General features: G+C 35.7%; 3 protein-coding genes across 3 annotated transcripts; 2 read left to right on the forward strand and 1 right to left on the reverse strand.

Annotated features, from left to right (window-relative positions):
* The first annotated feature begins 1,322 nt into the window (after positions 1-1,322).
* On the forward strand, positions 1,323-8,397 carry LOC123876642 (putative riboflavin kinase). The gene is made up of 3 exons (XM_045922940.1): positions 1,323-1,662; positions 7,018-7,169; positions 7,804-8,397. The coding sequence occupies exons 1-3, from the start codon at positions 1,575-1,577 to the stop codon at positions 8,011-8,013; spliced, it is 450 nt and encodes a 149-aa protein (XP_045778896.1). The 5' UTR covers positions 1,323-1,574; the 3' UTR covers positions 8,014-8,397.
* A 1,049-nt stretch (positions 8,398-9,446) lies between these two features.
* LOC123876646 (40S ribosomal protein S27) lies at positions 9,447-11,579 on the reverse strand. The gene is made up of 3 exons (XM_045922946.1): positions 11,473-11,579; positions 10,920-11,139; positions 9,447-9,615 (listed from the first exon to the last, which is right to left on the reverse strand). The coding sequence occupies exons 1-3, from the start codon at positions 11,476-11,478 to the stop codon at positions 9,587-9,589; spliced, it is 255 nt and encodes an 84-aa protein (XP_045778902.1). The 5' UTR covers positions 11,479-11,579; the 3' UTR covers positions 9,447-9,586.
* A 349-nt stretch (positions 11,580-11,928) lies between these two features.
* Positions 11,929-13,145, forward strand: LOC123876645 (DNA-directed RNA polymerases I, II, and III subunit RPABC2). Its single transcript, XM_045922943.1, has 2 exons — positions 11,929-12,301; positions 12,871-13,145. The coding sequence occupies exons 1-2, from the start codon at positions 12,088-12,090 to the stop codon at positions 13,056-13,058; spliced, it is 402 nt and encodes a 133-aa protein (XP_045778899.1). The 5' UTR covers positions 11,929-12,087; the 3' UTR covers positions 13,059-13,145.
* Positions 13,146-15,786: the final 2,641 nt, after the last annotated feature.

The following is a 15,786-nucleotide window of genomic DNA, read 5'->3' on the forward strand; positions in this document are numbered from 1 at the left end:
TTATACCATATTCTAGCAAATAAACACTTCTTATTCTTATTCTTAGTTTCTATTTTGGTCACGCGCCAAAAGATCCTTGTCGCACTGTATATTATACATAATATCTTTTTTTTTTTCTTCTCTCGTCTGGCTTTACACTGATTAGCCAATGTCAAGTGTGTAGTTATTTACAAGTTAGGAAAACTATATGTATAAGTATAGACTTCGTCTGTGCTGGCGCCCGCCGACATACACGCGGCACCCCTCTAGAGCGCTTCTCAGTCAGTTCCTCGGTCAGTTTCACCACCAATAAACACCAGCGGGACACAAAAACCGGCCACTTCTAACAAAAAAACACTCCAAAAAGTCGCAACACGCGCGCCAACAAAAGCCACCACAGACAAAGTCCATAATATCTTGCTTGTGGCAAAGGCAAGGCTGGAGACTGGAAACATTTGTTATTTGACTTGTGACATTGACAATGACAGTCATGTCACTACTTAGCACTGCTATGACAGTTCTCCAATTCATTCACCATCACTAGAGATGGGCGTTTTCGTTGAATTTTGTCATCGATGCGGATCGTTATTAAGTAAGCCGCATCCGATGCCGGCATCGTTTTTTTTAGCATCGATTCGACTATGGAATTTGCCAAAATTAGGTGCCGGATGAAGTCTGCCAGAGATAGGTACTCGGTAACGAATCGTTAGTAACGATGCAGTAATGATAACATTTTTTGCCTATAACTAACAAAATCAAAACTACAAACTTAAACAAGTGGTGCTCTTTCTACACCATAGATGTTGCGTTCACAAGAAGAGTCTTGAGCGCAATATAGTAAGTACCTATCAATGCGCGAGTGGAGTTTAAAAAAATAAGTAAATAGGTAAATTTTATCCATCCTGCAAGAATAACTTGAGGATAGAAAAAGATAAGTACTTACTTCAGTCATATTTTATACACTCCCTATCCCATCGATCGCCCTTGTGATCTACTTAGGTACCTACACAGTACCTACATACTGAAAAATAATCTGTCATAAAATTATATGAAAGTTACGTAATAGATGCTGTTGTATGAGGTGGATAGAGTAGATAGGTAAACCTAGTCTTTCCACATTAAAGATGTCGCATCTAGTAATGTAATATATATGTAGCAGTGGCGTTAGGCGTGCCGAGTGCCGATGCGCCGCCCGCTTTCCGTTGCGTGGTCAAATATCTCGTTCGCACAGATCGTATTATTCGATTCGTTGCGGGCATCCGTTTTTCGATATATTGGCATCGGATGCCGGCATCGTATACTCGCATCGTTGTTCAAAAACGTTTTTACAAAAACGACCATCTCTAACCATCACTCACTTTTTTGTTGTTACTTTCCTTGTGAGGGCTAGTTGATGTAAAATGTTATTTTTTATTTAATATTTCGTAATTCGTCGTCTTGCTTTTGGGATCATACGTGTATTGGTGTATAGTTAATTCATTTTATTTTTAATTATCTAAATCAAACATCTAATAAAATAATATTCAGTCATCCAGGAAAATATAATAAAATATTTCCAAAAAGTGTACATTGATTCACAGAAAATATTGCTAAAAATGTCTCTTTCGTATTTGCCCTTATTTTTAAAAGGTGAAGTAGTAAAAGGCTTTGGAAGAGGATCAAAGGAATTAGGTTGCCCCACAGGTAATGATTTTTAAATAATTTATTTCATTTTGTTACTATTTAATCAAGGTCAATAGTAATTATTTGTTAATACACTTCGCTGGACGTAAAGATGATTTTTCGCAAATTACTCACTTCCTAATAATTATCAACCCGTTGTTGGCTTTACTACTGAGCATGGGTCTCCTCTCAGAATGAGAAGGGTTTAATCATAATCCACCATACTGACCAAGTGTAGATTGGCGTACTTTGCACTCCTTTGAGAACATGAAGAAATCTTAGGCATGCAGGTTTCCTCACAGTGTTTTCCTTCACTGTTAAAGCAAGTGATATTTAATTGCATAGAACACACATAACTGAAAAGCTAGAGGTACATACACAGGATCACACTTGCTAAACTAAAATAGAAGTAATTCTCTTTATCTTCAATTGAAAATGGAAACTGCATAATTTATTTTTGACTTACCATTACAAACCTTATAGATAAGAAGCCATGGACTAGTTACTTATTTTAGTACTAGTAGTATAAGTTGAGTCATTAAGGTTATCACTACGATTTTAACATCTTATTATGATGTGCTCTTTGAATAGTCCTGACATAGAGGTTTGTTGTATTATTTTACAATGTTAAATTGTATTAAGAAATGACTCCTATTTATTGCAAAACAGCCTTAGTGGATATATTCCCCACATTAGATTTAATTACAATACTAATATTTTTTTTCTAACTTTTATTCTTCGAGGTATATGCCATAAGAATAAAAGTATGACAATTCTTTGCACACCAAAAAAGAGAAACCAAATCTTTCCTGTCATTGTTACCTTTTCACAGCTTTTTAACATAAGTGATTTTTTGAAATTTGGCACAGAGTTAGCTTGCAAGCTATCTCTGTACCACATAGACTAGATGCATCTCAGAGCTGGCATTATGCTACTTTTTATCCCAGAAATTCTTAGAGTTTCCACAGGATTTTTTAAATCTAGATGTGACATGCAAAGTCTGTGATGCTGAGCACTGAGCAATGTCTTCCAGCAAAGTGAACTAACTATGTTTAAAGGGCAAAATATAAAAAGTCAACGTAAATACTGAAGTAGGTACTTCACTTTATTACAACTAATCAGTAGATAGTAGGTACCATTGACTTACACAAAAAGGGAGACTACTTGTTGCTAAGAAAGGATTGAAACATTGCAATGGCGGTTTGAGTGCTTCGTGGTGGTGTCCAGTGACACTCCATGCACCCTTTTTAGGGTTCCGTACCTCAAAAGGAAAAACCGAACCCTTATAGGATCACCTTGATGTCTGTCTGTCTGACCGTCATGTCTGTCAAGAAACCTATAGGGTGTTGTTCTAAACTTTGGAGTTTAGTATTCATCAGTGCTTCGATACCTAAAATTTATACTTTCTTCGAAAAGTATAAGCTTTGACACATTAAATTGTAGATAAGATATACAAACTAATATATTTTAATTATTATATTACTTAAATATAGAATACAAATAAACAAGTATGAATCGGAACTTTTTCATTGAGCACAGTTTTTATGATCCATAAAATATTTCCCATTTATTATAAACTGATAAGTTACTATCATACTTAGCTATTATCTCATAAATCTTCAGTAATGCTAAGTACTGAGGCCATATTTACTCAAGCATTATAGATGGATTGTATGGTAACAACTAGTCCTCAATTAGTTTGTTATTGTTATGTTTGCAATTGATAATATCATCTAGATATGATATCAAAATTATTTTGTTTAGTCAAACAATTTTGAAGTTATATACTTACTTAGTAACTTTTAATTAGCTATTCAACTAAAATTACCATCTGCACAAACTAGTTTAAAGATATTCATATTTGTGTAAATATTAACAAATTCATGTTAGTACAGAGTGTCTGGCTCTTAAGTACATAGGCAATTTGTATAATAATGTATGTACGAGTACATAGTTGTAAGTAAAGAATACACCTATTCTGATATATATTATAAGTAATTAATCCTTCAATATAAAAGAATAAATGAACTGACTGACTGACATATCAATGTAACTACAGCTTAAACCTCTAGGTCTAGAAACTTGAGATTTTGTTATGTTTTTAGGGTTCCGTAGCCGAAGGGTGCCAAATGCCAACGGGACCCTATTACTAAGCCTCCGCTGTCCGTCCGTCCGTCTGTCTGTCAGCGAGCTGTATCTCGTGAACCATAATAGGTAGTAGAAAGCTGAAATTTTCACAGAATGTGTATATGTATATCATTGCCACTAGAAAAACAAATAATAAAAATTTTAGAAATGGCTGCCATATGTGCCTGTTATATTTTATACGATGGTACTGAACCATTCGTGTGTAAGTCGGACTCGCACTTGACTATTTTTAGTCTGATTGTCCGTCGTGTCTGTCAAGAAACCTATAGGGTACTTTCCGTTGACCTAGAATCATGAAAGGCAGGTAGGTAGGTCTTATAGCACAAGTACAGGAATAAATCTGAAAACCGCGAATTTGTGGTGGCATCATTTAAAAAAAAAAATTAAAACGTATTGTAATTTTCAAGGTAAGATAACTATACAAAGTGGGGTATCATATGAAAGGGCTTTACCTGTACATTCTAAAACAGATTTTTATTTGTTTTTATGCATAATTGTTTTCGATTTATCGTGCAAAATGTTAGAAAAGATACCCAAGTACAGAACCCTCAGTGCGCGAGTCTGACTCGCACTTGGCCGGTTTTTTTTTGGGTCGTTAAACACTTGAAACAGGTGTACAATTCAGTAGAGCGTCTTTTCACTAAACATCGTGACTCCGTGAGGGAACCTACATACCAGAGAGTTCATCATAACGTTCTTGAAGGTGGCTAATCCACATTAGGCCACAGACCACAGTGTTGGAATAAGGCATAAACCCTTCTTATTCTGAGAGAATACCCGTGTTCAGTAGTGTACCGGCGATGGTTGAGATGGTGACGATGATGGAACTCTTCTAAAGATCCGCTTAGGTTATAAAAAAGATAAAATATGGCTAATGATTAAGTACTTTTATCATTTATAATCTGTTAGATTTACAAGCAATATAACAAATGATCATAAATATCAATAATTGATAGGATAAAATCCTATTAATAAAGAAATACTTACCTACAAAATGATATTGCCATACCTACCTACATACCAATTTAAGCATCGTCATCTTACCATATAATTACCTATTTACCTAACTAACAACAATTTGGTGTCCTAAGTGATGCGCGATAGTGATGTTGTGTTTGATCGCGCAATTTGTTTGTCAATCAACCTTTCTGGTACTGCAGGTGTGGTACTACTACAACGCTAAAGCATTGATTGTAGAGTAAGAGTAAACTGGTAACTACTGTGCCAACCACATCAAAACTCTCTAAAGAAAGTATCATTTCAAAGTGCTTAGCCGTAATCGAACCTGTAAACGCATGCATTTCTCAAAGAACTAAGCAGACATAGCTGCTCAAATAGGTTATCATCATGATTAACCGATTGCCAGCTCACTACAGAGCACGGTTCTCCTCTCAGAGTGAGAAGGGTTGTGGCTATAGTGCGGATTGGCAGACTTCACGTACCTTTGAGAACATAATGGAGAACTGTCAGGCATGCAGGTTTCCTCACGATGTTTTTCCTCACCGTTAAAGCAAATTATATGCACATATAACCCCGAAAAGTTAGAAGTGCGTGCCCGGACGTCCTAACTTCTAGGCTATAACAGCTTTGTCACAGAGTTTGATTGTTTGTCATAGAGCAACCGCCGAGTTTCTTGCTGGTTCTTCTCGGTAGGAAAGGCATTCCGAACCAATGGTAGATGCTTTTGACGATTCAAAAGTACCTACTTGTGAAAGTCTAATTGAATATAAATATTTTGAATTTGAACAGAGTCGTTACGACTCGCGATTATATTTAGGCTATTATTATTCCCTATCCCGTACGAACTTGTTTTTCGGGATAAATACTATCCTTAAATGTTGACCGGGACTACTAGCTACAAGTACCTATTTACCTATATTTGCCAAGTTGTGTTGAAATCTGTTCAGTAGTTTCAGCGTGAATGCACAGACAGACAGAACGAGAATTTTTTTTAAAATACCATTTTGAGCGCCACATAGATATCGGTAATATTGCGTCCGATAAAAAATATCAAAATATAGTCCAGTTACAGTTCGAATAGACAGATTGGTTTAGTAATTCGCACTACTCAGTAATGAGGTAGGTAAATCATCTGGTTTAAGCAACTGATCAAACATATTAATATCGAACTCATGTCGAACTGCATATTTCAATTGACTCCATTTAGAGGCACAAGTCGGTCCACTGTATTAATGAAGCTATTGATACCTACTCGTACCTATTTACTTCGTTATCTCCGTCGACCCACTATTTTCCCGGCCTGATCCATCAATTAACCTATATATTATATAGGTACCTCATCAGTTCTTCCCTTGGAATCACACTTCACACTAATATTATAAAGGCGAAAGTTTGTATGTGTGTGTGTGTGTGTGTGTGTGTGTGTGTGTGTGTGTGTGTGTGTGTGTGTTTGTTACTCCTTCACGCAAAAACTACTGGACAGATTTGGCTGAAATTTGGAATGGAGATAGATAATATCCTGGATTAGCACATAGGCTACTTTTTATCCCGGAAAATCAAAGAGTTCCCACGGGAATTTTAAAAAACTTACATCCTAAACCTAAATCCACGCGGGCGAAGTCGCGGGCATCGGCTAGTTTATTATAATCTATTTATTATAATCTATACTTTATACGCGTATTTATATCATTGCTCTCTGTTTGAGAAGGCGTCCTAACTTAAAACTCCTTTCCCGTCTCATCGGGTTTGGTTTTTGGTGGATAATGTACTAATATCACAGCATGTACTAATTACAAACAAATAGTGTCCGTATTCGTGATGATGATGATGATGATGATTCGTGGTCATGGTGCTAAAAGGAGTATTATGATATTACATACAGAGGTCCGACGAAGCCGTCAAGACAGAGCAAACGTGCGGTAAAGTACCTAAGTGTGGGACTAATAGCTGGTACACACAGGCTGCGTAAGCGTAGACGTAGCGCGTACCATTGCGTTGTAAAATGTGATGTATGGAACTGTAAGAAACATGGCATACCGCTTGCGTGGCGTGAACGTTCCCGTAGGCGTAATGCGTGCAGTTACGTCTACGGGTTCACGCGCGTCACTACGCACGTGTCACGTATATGGTGTGACCCACAACTGGCTACGTAGTTAGAGCCTTACGTTGAAGGGCCATGTGGTAGTCATTTATCCCGTGATCAAAAGCGTCTCTTTATATTTTGGTACCTAAACACGCAACTATATGTTTCAAAATTTCTTGTTACAGCGAACTACTCGCGGGAAGTGGCACAGTCGTTACCGCAAGATATAAAGCCCGGTGTCTACTATGGATGGGCCCAAGTTAATTCACATCCCGTCTACAAGATGGTTGCGAACATCGGCTGGTGTCCTTTCTATCAAAATAAGGAATTGTCTGTGGTACGTTTACTAAATTTTACCTTTTATTATTGTCAGATCTATAAAACGTAGACCTGCAGTAGTACGGCTACACTTACATACCTTCACGTTACGAAAGTTGATGAGAAGGGCAAATCTGCGTGGGAGCCTTAGGCTAGGACAGAAAAGAATCAGCTTTTAGAAGCCTGAACCACTAGCTTTTAGTAGTATTATAATTACACTGGTCAAGTGCGAGTCGGACTCCCACACGAAGGGTTCCTTAGTAAGGAACATCTTTTTTCTTGTAAGATGTTCCTTCAAGGAACATCTTACAAGAAAAAACACTAAGTAGTTTTTGTCAGCCATTTTTAAATTTTTATGTACATATTATCTTGTAGCTGCAATAGAAAAACTCATTCTGTGAAAGTTTCAACTCTACTTATTACGGTTCATGAGATACAACCCGCTGACAGACGGATGGACTGCGGAGTCTTAGTATGTAATGAGATTTCATTGGCACCCTTCGGGTACGGGAACCTGAAAAGGATGTTATGATAAGATTTGCTATTTATTTCGATTAGGAGCTTAAATCTACAAGGATTTCAAACTGATTCTACGAGGATTCCAAACTGATTGGAACTGAAACTTTTAACTGATTCGAAATCTTACATTCCAGGAAACTCACGTGATGCACGACTTTGAAAAGGATTTCTACGGATCAAATTTGAAAATATGTATCATTGGATACTTGAGGCCTGAGATGAATTTTAGTTCTGTTGATAGTTTGATACAGACGATCAAAAAAGACATTCAAAATGCAGACGAATTGTTAGAGGTTGCAGAGGCGATTAAATTAAAAACACATGATTTTTTTACCGATCAATGATGGATTGGTTGGAGCTAGGACAATTATTTTGGTTTTGTTTATTAACTATTACTTAAATGTTTAAGTGTTTGTTATGATTGACCTACTTGAATTTAAATCCAAGCGGACAGTATAATATAGTATAGTATTATTTATTATTATTATGATAATAATTTTCTTTTTGTATAAATGTTGTTATAAAATAATAGACAAATATAAATTATAATTATATTTACATTATGTAAATTGTATAAATGTAAAATCTGTAGGTATGATGATAATAATTATTGTAAACATGAATTCTTATTTAATGAAATTGCTGTGCTTAATTCCATATTGTGATATTTTTATATTGTACCAAAAATATGTAAATAAATAATATAAATATGAATTTTCTTTGAAGGATTGACCAATAGACTAATTTATTTACAAGTGTAAATTAAAAAATAACACCCTCGACAAGTAAAGGTTACAGTAACTAGAAAAGAGCTGATAACTTTCAAAGGGCTGAACCGATTTTCTTGAATTATAGCTAAGAATACTCTCGATCAAGCCATCTTTCGAACAAAAAAAAAACTAAATTAAAATCGGTTCATTAGTTTAGGAGCTACGATGCTACATACAAGTACACACGTCAAACTTCGTAAAGTACACCCATCTTTTTGGGTCGGGGGTTAAAAATAAGTTACAGTTAGTTCTACTATGTATACAAATATATGGTCAGGTGTGACGTAATATTTGCTAGCTTGCACCTCGGGCCAATTTAAAGATATCAGTTCCTAAAGGCACGTAAAAACATTACTCACTTTTCTTGATGTCTGAGTGCTGATTTTTATGTACATTTCCTGAGTATCATAATATAAAAATTTCGACTAAGATAAACTATTATTTTTTGTGAGCTTAGTCTGGTGGTTATTTCCAACTGCCAATAGGAAATGTCTGGCAGTAATGAATATTAATTATTAATAATATTCTGTAAAACATACGTGAAAATCAACATTCAGACTTAGTTAATAATTTTTTATATAGGTACTTTCATTAACTGATATGTATAATCTGACCCATGGCACAAGCTAGCAGATATGTGTACTTTAACACTAACCCTACACTAAAAAATGTGTGATAAATTTATTTTTCAGAAAATAAGGTCTGGTGGCAGTAGGATCTTGCTCTATTTCCCTTTTTACTTGAAAGTAAAGCTTGTGCTAGGAGCCGGTATGATAATTAATATTACCAATAGGCAGGATTTGAACCTAAAACTGTGCCAATAAAATATACCACTACTACCTACCAATAAAATTTGCAGAAATTTTGGGAAGTCACTTGCACTTTGTAAACACTGCAAGTCAATTTGTGCAATTTTGCAGAAATTGAAGTCACATATTTGGCAAGGTTTATTGCTAGTGGACACTTTGCCTTACAGTAATTATGAGGTTTAAATAAAATGACAAAAGTGTAGGTAAAATTACCCTTTGAAAAAGCCTTTATTTGTAATGCTTTAACAAATCCAATGAATAATAAAATATCACTCATTCATATTGATACAATTGGAAATAAAATGCAAATCTTAAAATAGGGCTCTCTCCAGGTAATCTTAGTGTTGTTTTCTTCTAAATGAACATCCTGAAACAAAAATTAAGCATCATTAAAATAACTTGCTACACCATGCTACCAGAGTCAACTAATTCTCACCCATCAAAAAGTTTGAATCCTACTGACTGTCCTCTGTGATCTCATCAAGTTAGGTACAGAGTTGTATTGGAGGAGTATATCAGTTAAGTAGAAGAAAAGGGATACAAATAAAAACTACAAATTTACTGAAAAAAAAAAACTGGCACACTTAAATATTTAATTTTGCATCAAATAAAGTTTTTGAAAGGATATTGACACAGCATCTCACTCTATTAAAAGTGGTTCATTTTGAAAAGTACTTTGAGAGTTATAGTCAAATAAATGGAAATTTAGAAAAACTGATGTTTCTATATAAGCTTGCTACAAAGCTGAGCTAACTAAAAATAATGATTTTTTAAAAACGTCAGTTTCTGAAAATCCCATCTTTTTTGGCAATAACTTAAAATTACCTGTTCAGTTAACGACTTTTTAAAAAAAGGATAGCAGATTTCATATTATTATAATATTTTGCATGATTACACAATCTTATATCTGAATTATTGTGCAATGCAATTTTTAACAGTAAGTAACATTATGAAATAACACTTTCATAAAATTGTGCAACAAAGATTTCATTCAAAAGATAACATTTAAAATAACTATTATTTATTTGTAACATGAATACTGTTATGTGCCATCTAGACTTTAATATGTAAATCATTTAAACAGGTTTACTTAAATCAGATTATAAATTATTAGCTGATGCCTGCAACTCTAGTGCATGGATTCATTATGATCAACCCATCGCCGGAACACTACAGAGCATCTCTCTCCTTTTAGTATGAAAACCACCACACTGACTAAATGCGGATTGGTAGACCTCACATACATTTGATAACATTAAGGAGAACTTTCAGGCATGCAGGTTTCTTCACAATGTTTTCCTTCACAGTTAAAGCAAGTGTTGATTTTGTATATTAAAAGTCAGTAAGTATCCAGAGTTATCTCTGTGCCAAGTTTTGTCAAGCAGTTCAGCATATTTTGATCTTTGAAAAGGTAACAAACAGAAAACTAGACACTTTTTTATTTGTTATTTATGAATTTGAGCTCCAAATAATGGTATGAATATTAGGTATTAAATCCGATTCTGAAAAGTTAACAGGGGCATACTTCATTTAATAGGCTCAGGTTTGTTATGATATTGCTCTTAATTAAAAAACTTGTTCAAATGCCACGAACTCATGTGTGCAATACGCCAGTGGTTCAGAAAAGCTGCTCTGTATAGGTATTTCAATAAATGCTTATAATTGGCTTACCTTCAGTTAATCTGGCGCGACCACCAGTGGGTTGGCAAAGAATCGTCGAGCATCCTGCACATACGACTACTCTTTGCGCGTGACTGAATACGGTTGTGATTTTATAACAGCCTGGGCATTTTACGTCCATGAAATACGAGTTTGGATGTGGCACTAGCCTCTTGAGCTTGTGCTTCCTCCTTTCGGACGCGGGCGAAGGGTGCAATAAGTCAATTGCGAGCTGAAACACAAAAGTTTAGGTTAGATTCATGCCTTCAACAACAGAGTTGATGTTTCATCTCAGGGACAACCCGCATTTCGATAGGAAAATAAGTCTGGGTGTAGCAATCAACAAACGCATGTTTATTGAATTTATTTTCTCAAAGTTTAACATTGGTGTCAAATAATAAACGTCAAATAGTGCCATGTGTTTATCTTGAATTGTACGCAATTATAGTTTTCGCAGGTTATTTGCACGATACTGAAGAATTGCTTATTTATTGATATACACATTCATCACTGAATTTAGTCACTAAAGAAGATCTATAAAGACGAAATTTTTAATAATACACACCGGCATGGTTTCAGCTTCGATGCAGAACCGGAAAAGGAAGACGATATATGGACCAAAGACAAGACAAAACTTCCATAAATAGCAGAAGTTAATGCTACGTTCAATTTTATTATCACGCATCTATCATTGGGAAAATCACTCAAAAAATAAAATATGAATTGGGTAACATTGTAGTAGCAGGGGTTTTCAGTATGACATTAAAAAGTTTTGCGTAAATTATGTTATTGTGAAATCAGGTGTTCCTTATACTAAACTTACTAACGTGATTTTGCAATACAAGAGAAACTATAAAAACTCGTAAATGTTTTTAAATTGGTATTTTGTACTGTGTTAATACGCCTGAGCTACAACAAACTTCATAAAATGAATGCAGCATTTGTGGCTCGTTTTGTATCTATGGTTCGTTAATATGATGATGACATTGACAGCTGAGATTGACACAGCACGACCACAGATTGACATGAGCCAATGAAATTCACGTTGTTGGGATTGGATGGAAATTGGAATGATTGTTTGGATTTATTTTCGAAATAAATTGAATTATTTTTATTATATGTACAAATTAATTCGAGTCATAATTGGTTATTAAAGAATCTGAGTTCGGTTACCTAAATAATGGCTGATGAAGAATACGACGGAGAGGACGGTGGGGCAGATTACGACGACATTGTTGAGGAAGACAATAACATCGAAGAAGCTGAAGAACAAGAGGAAGAACCGGGTTACAACGTGCAGTGTCTGGCACCTGGTCAGGCTGGAGGCGGAGTGGAGAAGTCGAAGCGAATTACAACTCGATATATGACTAAATATGAAAGGGCTAGAGTTTTAGGTTAGTGTTTTAATGTTATGCCAACCTTGTTTATTGTGTTTGGTAAACCAGCAAAACTCTTAAGATTGGGACTTCTAGGTTCATTTAACCACTGTACAAATTACTCTGTATAGCTGCATAGAAATATGTATTGTCTGTAATCTGTGTTACTGTATATTATGTATTGTGGACTATTTTAACGCCTTGGATAACTAGAAGCTATGCCCTTTTGAATCACTCGAGCCACCCAAGGTTATTGTTAAAGCTCAGAAGATCACTGAGGTCTCTAGAAAGAATGGTTGAGAAGCTGTTCATTGGTCTGATATTTGATTGTATTTAAAGCATGTGTGTGGTAAAACATCCATACAACATATTACTATGGAAGTTTTGATAGCCTACTTGTAGGCACATATTGCACTATGATCAACATGATTTTTCACATGGTTATAGTAATTAAAAACATGAAGAGTGATAAAGGATAGTTTAAGGTAGTTTAGTTTTAGAAAACCAACGAGTTCATACTGGATTTTTAAAAACTAAATCCACACGAATATAGTCATTAAAAAATATTATGTTGTATCTTGTTCCAGGTACGAGGGCATTACAAATAGCAATGTGTGCACCAGTGATGGTGGAATTAGAAGGTGAAACCGATCCTTTGCAAATTGCCATGAAGGAACTAAAACAAAGGAAGATCCCTATTATTATACGAAGATACCTCCCAGATCACTCATATGAAGACTGGAGCATAGATGAGTTAATTATAATTGATCATTAGGAATAAGATATTCATAGCTTATGTTTAAGGAATTACATGTAAGGATTAAGAGTTGATTTCAATCTCTAAATAAATTTTAAAGAATAATTTGATATTTTGATGGATTTCCTATACAAACCCTCGTTGCGATGTTTATTTCGTGTAGTTAAAGACCAGAGTGAGGTAGGTTGCTTTTTGTCCTGGAAAATTAAAGCCATTTCTGTGATAGTTTGTGATGGAAGAAAAACTATTTTCTCTCATTTCTTACTCATCTGTGTGTTACATAAATAGATGGCGCACTCTTCGACTGGATTTAGGTTTTAAATCCCATTAGAGTTCTGATTTTGCGGGACAAAAAGTAGTCTAGGTAATAGGTATATATCAGTCTCCACGATGCAAGCTATCTCTCTGTACCAAATAGATGATGCCTACGACTTCATTAGCGTGGATTTAAATTTTTAAAAATCTCCATACAAGTCTATCTATGCTACTTTGGTTTTAGGAGAACTAGGTTCCTACAGATCAAAGTGCTATGCAAAACGTATATTCTCGCGAATGAAGCCGCGGGCAAAAGCTAGTAATGAATGAAGTTATCTTTTATAATAATAAATAAATAATTAATCATTGAATTCCAATGGCAAATGGCAATAGCTCTTTGATAATCGTTTTGGCAATTGTTACTAAATCTGTAAATAGCTGTTGCTGTTTGACTATAGTGCTGTTTTTCCAGTGAACACCGCGCACCGGCGATGCATTTAGGTTGATCGTACACTGCCATATGCAACGTTGCTTCAGTACTGAAAATGATAATGTAGCCAGTCCTTAGCACAATCAAAAGTCTGCCAGTTTTCACATCGGACAAGTATTTCATCGGACATCGCCACATATTATAAATCTGACCGCACATTACCGCTCGCAGCGCTTTTTCGTTATTGAAAATGCAAGTGTCAGCAACACGTGTAGACGCAGCAACCAGCCCGAATAAAATATAATTAACTAGCTGATGCCCGCGACTTCTGAGGCAGTGTGCGATCAGCTTTAAATACCAACGTAGAAATAGCGCACATCGTAGTTACTAGCTATATCAATGGCGGAAATAACGTTATGTAGGTTGGGAAGGTATAATTTATGGCGCCTTTACAAGAAGGAGAGCGGGTTGACTGAAACGTGTGATAGTCAATGAGTCAGGGGCACGAATATAAATATGCTAACAATTACTTACGCAATTATTATTTTGGGTTGCTCGCTAATCGGTAACTATGATTTTGATAACCTGTAATAATATTATCCATTCCTGGATAAAAAAGCGGTGATCGGCCTAGTGGTTAAGATGTTAGCCTCCTATACGTGGAGTCCGGGGTTTGCTGTTGAATTCCACTGAATAATGGACTTCGTCCGCATGTACTTCGTCCGCATGGATTTAGGTTTTTCAAAATCCCGTAGGAACTCTTTATTGTAATGTATGTGTTAATCCCGGGTACAATCTAACTCTTTCCGAATTTCAGCCAAATCCGTTCAGTAGCGTCTGCGTGAAAGAGTAACAAACATACTCACACAAATATAAATACACACTAATTTTCACCTTTATGCCCTAGCTGATGCCAGCGACTTCGTCCGCGTGGAATTAGATTTTTAAAAATCCCATGTGGACTATTTGATTTTCCGCGACAAAAAGTAGCCTATATCTATGCAAAAAATCACGTCGACCCGTTGCTTCGTTGTGGCGTGATTGACGGAGAAACAAACAAACCAGAAAATAAAAACACTTTCGCATTTATTATAGTAATGGATTAGTGTGATGATTTTTGGTATCTATCTGTGGTATAAATAAATTTAAAAAAGGCAGGCTTAAACTTTTGAGACTGTTTCATCGCGCAGGTGTTCAAATAGAGGATCATCCAATGGTGGCGGAAGTCAGGTGGGCAGCGTGTATGCGGGTGCATGCAAGAGAACGATGTAATTTTAAGAATGGCAGCTTGAAATATTCTAGCGGGTGGTCGATCCGTCGCGCCGTGCCAACTGATATTGTAATCTGATGGCCGGTATTAATCTTTGAGTATTCTGGCTTCTAACTTAATCTTTTAAATTAATCTAGTTAATGACCGACTTAACTAGTCTGGCTAGTGTTTAGTACTTATTTGTTACTCCAACAGAAAAACTGACTTAAAATATTAAAACTACGACCTCTTATACTTATACTTACTACATAATTCGAACTCACACGAAGGGTTCCGTACAAGAAATAACAATTAATTTTTTTTGTGATGTAACTTCACGGTTTTCGGATTTTCCTCTTTACTTGAGCTGCTATAAGACATTGCTGCCACCTGCCTTTCATGATTTTATGCCAACAAGAAGTACCCTAATAGGTTTTGATTCCCTTGACGGGTCTTGACAGACATGACAGACAACGAAGTGATCTTATACTTTCCTTTGCTGGTTGCTTTTTTTCTTTTCTGGTACGGAACCCTAAGCAATAGGTACCATGATGACTCAGTGGTTAAAACGATCTGTATTGGGTTATGAGTTCAAATATTGCAGTGTTTCTTGATTATTGAATAGGCATGTCTGTCTGTAATTATAATATCAAGCACCTATGAGTTCGTTATATGTGTGGTATCTTTCAACTTAAAAACCACGCAGCGCAAATCGGTCATTTGACAAGTGGGTCTTCTGTTGAATATCTAATGATATACCTACAGCTATAAGTTGTCAATGTTCGATGGTGCTTTGCTGGAAAGCTCATACG

The sequence above is a fragment of the Maniola jurtina genome, chromosome 22, assembly GCF_905333055.1.
Source record: "Maniola jurtina chromosome 22, ilManJurt1.1, whole genome shotgun sequence".
Lineage (NCBI taxonomy): Eukaryota > Metazoa > Arthropoda > Insecta > Lepidoptera > Nymphalidae > Maniola > Maniola jurtina.